The sequence below is a fragment of the Schistocerca cancellata genome, chromosome 2 (genome assembly GCF_023864275.1).
Source record: "Schistocerca cancellata isolate TAMUIC-IGC-003103 chromosome 2, iqSchCanc2.1, whole genome shotgun sequence".
Lineage (NCBI taxonomy): Eukaryota > Metazoa > Arthropoda > Insecta > Orthoptera > Acrididae > Schistocerca > Schistocerca cancellata.
In genome coordinates, this window is record NC_064627.1 from 671373312 (window position 1) to 671386714 (window position 13403).

Sequence of the window (13403 nt, forward strand, 5' to 3'; positions counted from 1 at the left end):
CTACTGTTGAGTTCTTCTGTAGTCTGTAGCCATCTGGTGTGGGTCTTCCTCCTAAAATTTTCCTCATGATTTTGCGTTCTTCTTTTTTGGTTTCTTCAATTTTGATTTTCCTGTTGAGTGCTAGTGTTTCGCTGGCATACAGTTCGGCGGGTTTGATCACTGTGTTATAGTGTCTGATCTTGGTGTTTCTGGAAATGCATTGTTTGTTGTAGATGTTTCGTACCATGCCTAGTGATTTCCGTGTCTTCTGTTGTCTGTCTTCGTAAGCCAGTTTCTCTGTTCCGGTCGGTTCGATGATTTCGCCTAGGTATCTGAAGTGTGTAACCCCTTTAATTTTGCCGTATTTGGTTGTGATGTCGTCGCCTTCTCTTGTTAGGACTTGCGTTTTTTCAAAAGAGATTTGTATTATTATTATTATTATTATTATTATTATTATTACAAGGAGGTGGCATGTTCTTCAGTTTCTCAATCTTACTCGGGTCTGGTCTAACACCTTTAGGTGTTATGATATGAGATAAGAATTTTATTTTGTCCATTCCAAACTTGGATTTCTGCAAATCTGCACAGTGACACCCACGTTCTGGAACTTGGGAAGTAACTCAATATGCTTGCTCCACACTGCAGTGGTTATCAGCAGCTCATCTACATATACTGTTACTTTATTTAGTAACTCGGGACCTATGCCATGTCTAGATCGGTGATAAACATGCCAGCACTCACATTTAACCCAAATGGTAGTACACAAAACTGACAACTTCTGCTGTTGAAAATGAATGCGATATATTTTTTACATTCCTCAGACAGCAATATCTGCCAGTAGGAATTTTGTAAATCTATCAAAGATAGATATTGCACACCATAAAATTTCCATATTTGTTGTTCTAGGTTTTATAGACTTGTTCTGATAGGTACTATAATCTTTTTGATCACTTGTGCATCCAGCACTAAGCATAAACTACCTCCTGGTTTGGTTACAGGTAATAGAGGACTACTGTATGGAGATAAGGATGTTTCTACTATTCTCTATTCTAACATTTTCTTGATTTCTTTGTTTAAGGCCTCCCTCTTGGTCAATGGAATTGAATAGGTTGTGTGGTAACTGTTAGAACTTCAAGTTTAACACATATATTTCGGAACGACACAACAACAAATATAAGTCACAGAGTAAGTTAACAAGTAAGACATGTGTACACGTTAGCATTCGAATGAGCACTGAGTCCCAGTCTAGTGGCTGCTGCTCGGCTGGCCGCTTAGGTGGCGCAGCTGCTGCATGGCTGGCAGACAGCGCCGTACGTAGAGGACGCGCGTAATTGCGCGGCGGCTCTTTGAATGATCGGCGAGTCACAACACTTTTCCCCCCTTTGAAATTGTTGCACTGGTCTTGATGGAGGTGTCCTGGAGATGGCTAACGTCCATAGGCGTTGTTTGACTCGCCGTAAAGTCTCGAGGAGGAGGCTTCCCGTACGGACGGAAGTGTCCCCGATGATAACGGGTCGAGATGACAGGAGACTTAGGGGTCGAATCGGCTGGGGCACCATGCACCAATCTGCCCATTGCAGCAAGTCCAGTTGATATGACAGGAGACATGGGCGATGTGTCGGTGTCCGTTGGAGGAGGAGGAGGCGAGTAGATTTACTCTGACAGAGGATGGTCCTCCGGTTCCTGCATGGGCACGTCTCCTGGTGGCATCCATTCTGGTGCTGGCATCGCGATGATGGTGAGAGGGCTGCATTGTGAGTATTGAGAGATGCCAAGATCCCGAGCGTCAGGTAGAGCCAAAGGTGGTGTGGCGGCATTCGGAACAGGCGTTGCTGGCACCCAAGGCTGAAGCTGGTCCGAATGACGCACTGCAACACCTGTGTCCATCTGGATTTCATACAGGCGTCTGCCACGGTGTCTTAAGATGCGGCCCGGGCTCCATTTTGACCGCCTGCCATATCCCCGTACCCAGACGAGGTCGTCGTCGGTGAACCGGCCAAGTGAAGGCACCCGCGGCTATGAGGTGGAAGGCCGCAGAAGATGAAGTAGCGTGCGGGGCTGTCAGCGATGTAAGAGCTCAGCCAGGCTGTGGTCGCCCATGGGGGTGAAACGGTAAGACGCCAGAAACTGGAGAAGCGCATCATCAGCAGCAGAAGAAGTCAGAAGTTTCTGCATCTGAGCCTTAAATGTGCAGACCAGTCGTTCAGCCTCACTGTTGGATTGTGGATGGAACAGTGGGGCCGTGACATGCATAACGCCGTGACGAGCACAAAAATCCGCAAATTCGGAAGAGGCAAATTGCGGACCATTATCAGTAACAAGAGTAGAGGGGAGGCCTTCCAAAGAAAAAATGTGAGTGAGAGCACTGGTGGTTGCCGCGGTGGTAGGCGATGTGCAACGGACAATGAAAGGAAAGTTAGAGTAGGCGTCAATTACGAGGAGCCAATAAGTACCTAAAAAGGGTCCCACAAAGTCAGCATGACTGCGCTCCCAGGGCTTCTCAGGCGTAGGCCACGGTGACAAAGATGACTTCGGGGCAGCGGCCTGTGACTCACAAGGGCCGCAGGCAGTGACCATGTGTGCTATTTCAGAGTCGATGCCAGGCCAGTACACACGACGGCGCACCAGAGATTTTGTGCGAGACACACCCCTGTGCTCTTGGTGAAGGAGGCACGAGACCGAAGCACGCAAAGACGCAGGTACCACAACACGCGGCGAAGCATTGTCAGTGGAGAGGAGGATAACACCATCCCTAGCCGTGAAGCGGTAGCGCAAAGTGTAGTAGTTCCACAATGGATCAGAAGTCTTAGCGGACGGGCGATCTGGCCAACCCTTCTGAATACAGCGTAAAACCCGGGAGAGGGTGGGGTCAGAACCCATAGCACCTGCCAGCCTGTCCCCAGTGATGGGGAACCCGTCAACAACCCGCTGCTCGGTAACATCCAGGTGGAAACACAGAAGTTTGTCCCTATCGAATGCCTGATCAGGACCCATGGGAAGGCGAGACAGAGCGTCAGCATTTGCATGTTGAGCCGTTGGCCGGAAATGAATCTCATAATTGAAATGAGACAAGTAAAGAGCCCAATGCTGGAGGCGGTGTGCAGCCTTGTCGGGAAGTGACGGTGATGGATGAAACAAGGAAACAAGTGGTTTGTGATCCATAACAAGATGAAATTTTGAGCCATAGAGAAAAACACCAAACTTATGAAGAGCATAAATGATGGCCAAAGCTTCTTTCTCAATTTGAGAATACTTTTGTTGGACATCCATGAGCGTTTTGGAGGCATAAGCAATGGGTTGTTCCGAACTGTCAGAAAAACGGTGCGCAAGGACTGCACCGACCCCATATTGAGAGGCGTCTGTGGCAAGAACAAGATGTTGGCCAGGTCGATAAGTAGCCAGGCATGGGGCCTGTTTCAGCATAGTCTTCAATTTCTGGAAAGCCGCTTCACATGATGCGGACCAGTGAAAAGGCACATTTTTATGCAACGGCTGAGCCACCGAAGCCGCAGACAGTAAAAACTTGTGGTAGTATGCTATTTTCCCCAAGAAGGCCTGCAGTTCCTTAACAGATGTAGGGCGAGGAAGGGCATTGATCGCAGCGACAGTTTGTTGAAGCGGACGAATACCATCCCGAGAGAGTTGAAACCCAAGTACGTGATAGATGCCTGAAAAAATTGTGATTTCTGAAGATTACACTTAAGACCGACAGTCTGTAAGACATGAAAAAGTGTGCAGAGATTTTGAAGATGTTCTTCAGTGGTGGAGCCAGTGACAACAATGTCGTCCATGTAATTGATACACCCAGGGACAGGGAGAAATAATTGTTCCAAGAATCGTTGAAAGAGAGCAGGGGCGCTAGCAACCCCGAATGGCAAGCGTTGGTATTGATAGAGGCCGAAAGGCGTGTTAAGGACCAGAAACTGCTGGGAAGCAGCGTCGAGAGGAAGTTGATGATAAGCTTCTGACAGGTCAATTTTAGAAAAATACTGGCCTTCAGCAAGCTTAGTGAACAGTTCTTCAGGACGGGGCATAGGGTAAGTGTCGATGAGGCATTGAGCATTTACAGTGGCTTTGAAATCGCCACAGAGACGAATATCACCATTTGGCTTAGCAACGACAACGACAGGAGAGGACCACTCACTGGAAGTGACAGGAAGCAAGACCCTTGAAGTAGTGAGACGATCCAACTCCCGTTTTACCCAATTACGAAGGGCCACAGGAAGGGGCCGAGCCCGAAAAAACTTAGGCCGAGCAGTGGGTTTGAGCGTGATATGAGCTACAAAGTCGTTTGCACGGCCTAACCCAGGAGAAAAAAGTCACGAAAATGTCGTCGACAAGGAATCCAGTTGAGCATAAGGAATAGCATCAGAGACAATATTGACAGAGTCATCTATAGAGAACCCAAAAACGTGAAAGGCATTGAAACCAAAAAGATTTTCTGCGTTGCTCTGGTCGACCACAAATATGGGAACAGTGCAAACGATGGATTTGTAAGATACCTCAGCATTAAACTGTCCCAAGAGAGAAATCTTCTGTTTATTGTACGTCCGTATTTGCCGAGTGACAGGTGACAGGAGTGGAGAACCCAACTGACGATACGTCTGAGAATTAATTATAGTGGCAGCAGAACCGGTATCCACTTGCATGCGAACATCTCGACCAAGGATTTGGAGAGTGAGGAATAACTTCCCTGAAAGGGAAGAAGTGCAATTGACAGACAACACAGAATCAGAATCAGCATCATGTTCATGAACATCATGTATGCGGTCGGGTTTGCAAATGGAAGACACATGACCTTTCTTTTTGCAATTGTGACACACAGCCCAACGTTGGGGACAATCCTCGCGTGAATGTTTCGTAAAACACCGCGGACATGAAGGAAGTTGCCGGGGGTTTTGCTGCAGTTTCTTAGCGGGTTGTTTACGGCTAGGCCGAGGCTGTGCATGGGAGCGCACTGCGGCCACGTCGGCTGGCGGGGACGTGCCGCACGCGTCGTCAACAGTGCACAGAGGTTGTATTTCCCCGACATCACCCCACGCCTCTGCTTGTGCCCCAGCGGCGCGAGAAATTTCAAAAGACTGCACAATGGAGAGAACTCCATCTAGAGTCGGATTCGGCAACTGAAGGGCACGTTGCCGAACTTCTTTGTCGGGCGCCGACCGGATAATAGCATCCCGTACCATGGAATCGGCATAGGATTCTTTCTGAACGTCAGTAACAAATTGACACTTTCGACTGAGGCCGTGAAGTTCAGCAGCCCAAGCGCGATAGGATTGATGTGGCTGTTTTTGACAACGATAAAAAGCAACACGAGAGGCTACCACATGCGTTTGCTTTTGAAAATAGACAGACAGAAGTGAGCACATTTCAGCAAAGGACAAAGACGCAGGATCCTTCAAAGGAGCCAATTGCGACAACAACCGATACATTTGAGGTGAAATCCAGGAAAGGAATAGAGACTTACATGGTTGTTTGTCTGTGACATGAAATGCCAAGAAGTGATGTCGAAGACGTTTTTCATAATCAGACCAGTCTTCTGCCGTCTCATCGTATGGAGGAAAAGGAGGTATAGCCAACGACGAGAAATGCCCCGCATTTGACGCCGCGACGAAATCGCGAATCGCCGCTGTTAGAAGCGTTTGCTGTTCAAGGAGATCTTGCAATAGTTGCTCGACAGTAGCCATGGAACCCTGTGAGTCAACGGTGAAAAGGAAAAATCCCATCCTCGTCACCAATTGTTAGAACTTCAAGTTTAACACATATATTTCGGAACGACACAACAACAAATATACACTCCTGGAAATGGAAAAAAGAACACATTGACACCGGTGTGTCAGACCCACCATACTTGCTCTGGACACTGCGAGAGGGCTGTACAAGCAATGATCACACGCACGGCACAGCGGACACACCAGGAACCGCGGTGTTGGCCGTCGAATGGCGCTAGCTGCGCAGCATTTGTGCACCGCCGCCGTCAGTGTCAGCCAGTTTGCCGTGGCATACGGAGCTCCATCGCAGTCTTTAACACTGGTAGCAACGGAGCTCCATCGCAGTCTTTAACACTGGTAGCATGCCGCGACAGCGTGGACGTGAACCGTATGTGCAGTTGACGGACTTTGAGCGAGGGCGTATAGTGGGCATGCGGGAGGCCGGGTGGACGTACCGCCGAATTGCTCAATACGTGGGGCGTGAGGTCTCCACAGTACATCGATGTTGTCGCCAGTGGTCGGCGGAAGGTGCACGTACTCGTCGACCTGGGACCGGACCGCAGCGATGCACGGATGCACGCCAAGACCGTAGGATCCTATGCAGTGCCGTAGGGGACCGCATCGCCACTTCCCAGCAAATTAGGGACACTGTTGCTCCTGGGGTATCGGCGAGGACCATTCGCAACCATCTCCATGAAGCTGGGCTACGGTCCCGCACACCGTTAGGCCGTCTTCCGCTCACGCCCCAACATCGTGCAGCCCGCCTCCAGTGGTGTCGCGACAGGCGTGAATGGAGGGACGAATGGAGACGTGTCGTCTTCAGCGATGAGAGTCGCTTCTGCCTTGGTGCCAATGATGGTCGTATGCGTGTTTGGCGCCGTGCAGGTGAGCGCCACAATCAGGACTGCATACGACCGAGGCACACAGGGCCAACACCTGGCATCATGGTGTGGGGAGCGATCTCCTACACTGGCCGTACACCACTGGTGATCGTCGAGGGGACACTGAATAGTGCACGGTACATCCAAACCGTCATCGAACCCATCGTTCTACCATTCCTAGACCGGCAAGGGAACTTGCTGTTCCAACAGGACAATGCACGTCCGCATGTATCCCGTGCCACCAAACGTGCTCTAGAAGGTGTAAGTCAACTACCCTGGCCAGCAAGATCTCCGGATCTGTCCCCCATTGAGCATGTTTGGGACTGGATGAAGCGTCGTCTCACGCGGTCTGCACGTCCAGCACGAACGTTGGTCCAACTGAGGCGCCAGGTGGAAATGGCATGGCAAGCCGTTCCACAGGACTACATCCAGCATCTCTACGATCGTCTCCATGGGAGAATAGCAGCCTGCATTGCTGCGAAAGGTGGATATACACTGTACTAGTGCCGACATTGTGCATGCTCTGTTGCCTGTGTCTATGTGCCTGTGGTTCTGTCAGTGTGATCATGTGATGTATCTGACCCCAGGAATGTGTCAATAAAGTTTCCCCTTCCTGGGACAATGAATTCATGGTGTTCTTATTTCAATTTCCAGGAGTGTAAGTCACAGAGTAAGTTGACAAGTAAGACATGTGTACACGTTAGCATTCGAATGAGCACTGAGTCCCATTCTAGCGGCCGCTGCTCGGCTGGCCGCTTAGGTGGCGCAGCTGCTGCATGGCTGGCAGACAGCGCCGCACGTAGAGGACGCGCGTAATTGCGCGGCGGCACTTTGAATGATCGGTGAGTCACAACAGTAACACATTTCATGAGGCTTAACTTGCATGTGATATACGTATCCTTTTATTATACCTGGTTTTTCTGCAAAGACTTGTAGATATCTATACAAGAGATTACATAGCTCATTTTCTGCTGATCACTTAAGTAATCTGATTCTAAAATCTTGCATGGGAATATTGCTTTGAGATCTTGTTTGTTGTTGTCAACATTAGGACACTTGGTTACATGAGCTAGAGCAATTGAACTATCACCTGTCAGTGGAGCTACAATTCCTACAAATTTGAATTTCACTCGCTGGCAGAATTTGCCGTGGAGAGCTTTTGTTTTAAGCAAATCCAGAATTATATATTTTCCATCAACTGTAACAAAGCATTTGCTTGCGGAGAAGTCAATTTTTGCACCCTTCTGTTGCAGAAATCCTAAACCAATAATACAGTTGCCTGACAAATTCTCAACCACCAGGAACGCACAGTTAAATGCTCCATTTTCTGTTAATATTTCCAACTGAGTCTGCCAACTTATATTCTTCAGCCTGGTGTCTATCACACCAATAATTCTACAATTCTGGATTGGTAAAGCAAGGTGTACTCTTCTCACACATTTGTTTAAACAAAATATAAGAAATAACATTCACCGATGTACTGGTGTCGATTATTACTGCTGTAGGTACTTTACATACTTCAGCTTCAGATCCAGCCTGTAACACTATTTTTTTCCTCTCTGTAGAAATTTTCCTCAAAGAACAATTCATTGTGTATAACAACCCCATTATTATAATGAATCAGATTGATTTGTTTTAGCGTATTGCCCCCTACACTATTCGTGACCACTATTTGAGGACTTGATGTGATCGAAATCAGTTTGTTGGGAGGCTATTTGAAGGTTGAATACTTTCAATCTCTTTAATTAGCCTCACAGGTGGGTTTAGTGCCTGCCAGTTCACCGTATTATTACTGTTATTTTGATTACTTTAGTTTGGGTTGTTATTCTGTATCTAATGCTTTTGCCCACTGTTTTTTGGTGCAGTATTCGATTGCCAATCCGCTTGTTCATTGTTGGCCATGATTGTGGCATTATGTTGTTACCTTGATTGTTCATGTGGATGTCATTCCGGTAACTGGTTGATTCCTCCCTGTGCATGGTTACTTCTTTAACCTTGCTGGGGTGTATTTCGGGCATTTCCATTTCCATTACTGACACCGTTACTGTTTTGGCTTCAGTTGTGGTTCCCGTTACCACTGTTATTGTGGTATGAATTGTCTGTTAGCCTGCCCGTTTTCTTGAGTCCACTGCTTTGTGTTCTTATGTGACAAGTCTGTCGAGCCAAGAACGGGCAAGAACAACTGCTCAATGTCATTTTCCGGAGCATGCAATAACTTTTCTCTTAAATTTAAAGGTAATTTTGCCTTTAAAATTCGATTAATATCTTTTATTGATATGGGATCATGCCAGTATCTTGTCTTATAATATATTTCTCAAAGTACTTGCGTAGAGTACCTTGTTTACTGTTGTAAATCTCAGGTGAGTACACTTCTTTTCTTAATCTCTCTTGCTGGTTGGAGACCAGTACTTTGATAAAAACACTCTGTCGAATTGTTCAAATGTTTCACATTTCTCGCTGGCCGGTGTGGCCGTGTGGTTTAGGCGCTTCAGTCTGTTACCGCATGACCACTACGGTCGCAGTTTTGAATCCTGCCTCTCGCATGGTTGTGTGTGATGTCCTTAGGTTAGTTAGGTTTAATTAGTTCTAAGTTCTAGGCGTCTGATGACCTCAGAAGTTAAGTCGCATAGTGCTCAGAGCCATTTGAACCATGTTCCACATTTCTCTATAATTTCTGATGCCTGCAGGGAACCTTCGTCTTGTACATGTGAGGCAAAAAATCGTATTCTTTGGGTGCCTGTCCGGGATTTGGGCAGTATCCCACTGAAACTCTTTATGAAAACAACAGGGTGTTGACCCCTTTTCTTGTCTGGGATGTACGTCTGAAATTGACGATGCTTGCAAGAAGATGTTCATCAAAGCATTTGCCACTCACGTATCACACGATGAATACCCCTCATTCGTATAAGTGTTATACAGTGTTTCTCTGTACAACACACCCGGCTATGGAGACGGTAAATACATATGCGGATTTTTTGTTGCCACTGCTGCTGGGCTATCATTTGCATTATTGTGCACAGATTACAACTCATGGTGCAATTTGCCAACGTTTTCTTCCACGTCATGCTTCCACTTAGGAAGATCACATTTTAGCATTGTTTTAATTTGTTCTAATTCTGTTTTTAACATCAATATTTCCCTTGTTGTGCTGAGATAATACTTCAGCTCTAGAATTTTACAGTGTGTAATTCAGTACTAAGCACTTCGTTAACGTGTGAATCCTTTTTGTGCAACCAGTTCACAAAGTCACTATTAATTCTGTCACTTTGTGCTGTTAAGCCTCAGTAACCTCTTGATAAGAAATTGTTATATGATATCAACATACAAATAAATTAAATGAGGAGTATTTCTGTTCTTAGTGATGCAGATTTTTGTTTCAGACACATCATACCAGTACATATTAATCAACACTTTAGGTGAAAAGAAGAATGTTGGTCTGGTCCAATTAAACAGGCCAAAGGCCCTGAATGCCTTATGTACTGATTTAATACTGGAAATGGATGCAGCCATTGACAAATTTGAAAAAGATGATAAAATTGGAGCTATTATTATCACAGGGAATGAAAAAGCATTTGCCGCAGGTGAGTCAGTGGGATGGGCCTTCTCAATTGTGGTTGAAATTTTGCATCATTTACATTCCTTGTAACAAGAATTGTGGTTTTGTTTCAGTTTTAATATTAATAACAGAGCAGTAAGGAATGACAAAGTAACACAGGTAGTTTCTTATTCCAATTTAAGCTAGTGTTTTAATAAGTACTACCCCAATGTGAGAGATTACTCTTATTCAGTTACATTTACTTCACAGTGTTATACAGATAGAAGTATGGCCAATAAGATCTGGAAGAAAAACGAAGGTAGCTTTCCATGACATGAAAGACTTCTGTCAGAATCTTGGGTTTATACTGAAACACACTTTAATTCTTGCTGAGCTCTTGGCATCTTGTAGACAAGTTGTACAAGCGTGACTCACATGTCCACAGTGCACACATCACCTGCTGGTAAGAGGGGTGGGGGGAAATAGTAATACATTTATAGAATTTCAGATGTAAAGAAAAACTGTAATGTTGACAAGGAGAAATTGAGGGATTAAAAGTTTTTAAATGACATCAGGTTGTTGCTTTTGGCTGCAATCAAAAATGCAGTTTTAGCCACTGCTAACCAATAATTGCACAAAGATCAAAATTCCGTTACGAATTAAAAAAAAAGTATAGCCAAAGTTTATTATATCATATTATATAAAAACTTCTGAATGAGTGTGGTACCTGAGCCACAAGATGTTGAACCTCACAGAATCCATCATTTTCATGCTACACTTCTAATAAATGAAGACCTTTTACTGAAAAAATAGCTATAACCAAAATATGATAGTCCACCACAACAATAGGTAAAAAGGGATAATATGTGGTATTTCTGTTGTATATGAGCTGCCCTGAAACTGTATTATGACAGTTTTTATTGGCCTTTTGCAGTAGGCATATGGGTTCATATAATTAAAATGATTTTTTTTCCATTCTAAGAATAAAATGTGAAATACAAGATATTCTCCTTGAGCCCAATTCCTTTCTAGTAACTTTGGAGAGAAGTTCCAGCAGTTAAACTGAAATTATTACTCATGTTAGTCTTTCTTCCTAAAATGTGTTTAATTAATGAAAATTCAACATTTGAAGGACATTGCCCTGAAACATTAATGCAATGCATATATAATTGAGAAAATTATTTATTATTGATGACTAAGTGCTCAGTATCTTTTGGAAGATATAATTGAACCCATATGAGAATCAAATTGTTCAGCATGTTAATGTTGGGATATACATATTTTTCTTGGGTATTATCTATTCTGTATACTGCCTTACTTTAGATCTCATTCTCTTTTATCTAGTCTTACTTGATACAATAGAATAAGATTAATAGAAATTTTGTGGAATAAACAAACTAAAATTTAGTTTAACATACGTGCTGTAGGTGCAAAAATAAGTCTTCTATGTGGTATTTCATAGGACATTTTTCGATGCTGCAACAAGATCTTGGTTTATTAACAGTATCTATTGGCAGGATGTCCATGGTATTTTGAGGAAGAATATGACTTCACTACTTCTGTGTTTATGAGGATGGCTCCTCATACCCACTGCCGACCCACGTTGTTCCTGACTTCTAGTCTTATTGGTTCCAGCCAGGCTGCCAAGTTACACTGAGGCCAAATCTCTTATACTGATTAATATGATTTGACGACACGTATTTCAATTGGTTCCTCAGTCGTGGTGTGTCAGGAATCACACACGAAATAGATAGCTGACATCTTTTCATAGCTGAATGTGCTTTTCTCATAAACTAATACCAGATAGTCCAGATTTGTCTTCCTGCCAAATCTTATATTGCATATTATTCAGAGCACTGTACCAATGTACTGAGACTTGATACTGTGTCTGTATGTTGTAAGATTCCCAGTATTTGGAAGGAATGTGACAAAATCCATGTTCAAAAACTTCTAGATTAAATTTCATGTTTCTCAGATTTCAGGACATCAGTACTCAGAACAAGCAATTCTGCTATGCAGCGGAAGGACTGTGTGTAACAATGGCACCTATTCATTGAGCTTATCACTGTAAAAGATGTTTACCGTAAATGACTTCAGTAATGAAGATATTAAGAATGCATTGACCCTCCCCTCTCACCACCCCCTTTTTCTCCCTTTATGAGGCAGTGATACATAAAAAGAAAGAGAAAAGAATATGGTTTTCCTGCTTTTGGTGGTATGGCATTTGCAAGAATCAGTAGAGCTGTCACCAAGAATGGAACCAAGTCCACATTCCAATCAATTGGGAAAAAAAGGCATTTGGCAATGTGAATGATAATCTAAGGATTCGTATACCTGGAATCAATTGCATTTCTTGTAAAGGTAGGTAATCAGTCATTGGTCAAGCACAATGTCTGTTTTGGAGCACTTCACTGAATATACACTGATCAGTGAAAACATTATGACCACCTACCTAATGGCTGGTATGTCCGCCTTTGGCACAGGTAATGGTGGTGCATAATGGCATGGAAGCAATGAAGCATTGGTAGGTCACTGGAATGAGTTGACACCACATCTGCAAACACAAGTCACCTAATTCAGATAAATTCTGGTGAGGGGGCCAATAAGCTATGACACAACATTCAGTCACATTGCAGATGTGTTCAGTAAGGTTCAGATCTTTTGATTTTGGGGGGGAGGGGAGAGGGGGGGAGGGGCAGCACATCAATCCTCACACGACTCCATCACACTCCTGGACTTGTGACATGGCACATTATCTTGTTGAAGAATGCCATGAAAGGATGTATGTGGTCTGCAACCAGATTATGACACTTCTTGGCTGTCATGGTGCCTTGCTTGATCTCTGCTGGACCCATGGATGCCGACATGAGTTTTCCTGAGAGCGTAATGGAGCTGCTGCCAGCTTGTCTCTGAGTGATGATGAAGGTATCAGGATTCATCATATTATGCAAAACTCTGTCACTGCACCAACATCCAGTGCTGGTGATCACATGCCCTTTTCAGTCATAGTTCCTGATGTTGTGGTGTTAACATTGCCACTTGCACAGGCTGTCAGCTGCAGAGTGACATCATTAGGAGTGGTCAGTGCATTGTATGTTCAGACACACTTGTACTCTGCACAGCATTAAAGTGTGATGTTAGTTCCACCACAGTTCGCTGCCTGTCCTGTCTTACCAGTCTCCCCAGCCTATGACGTCCAACATCTGTAATGAGAGGTGGCCACCCAACCCCACGGCTTCTGTACATCATTTCATGTCAGTGTTGCCACGTGTTGAAGACACTTCACCACAGCACTCC

The 13403-nt window shown here is 44.7% G+C and overlaps 1 protein-coding gene across 1 annotated transcript in view; it reads left to right on the forward strand.

Annotated features, from left to right (window-relative positions):
- LOC126162389 (enoyl-CoA hydratase, mitochondrial-like) overlaps positions 1–13403 on the forward strand; it is a 97059-nt gene that overhangs the window by 17302 nt on the left and 66354 nt on the right. Inside the window, exon 2 of the mRNA XM_049918867.1 lies at positions 9952–10152. Within this exon, the coding sequence (XP_049774824.1) occupies positions 9952–10152 (201 nt within the window). The remainder of the gene's footprint in view (positions 1–9951; positions 10153–13403) is intronic.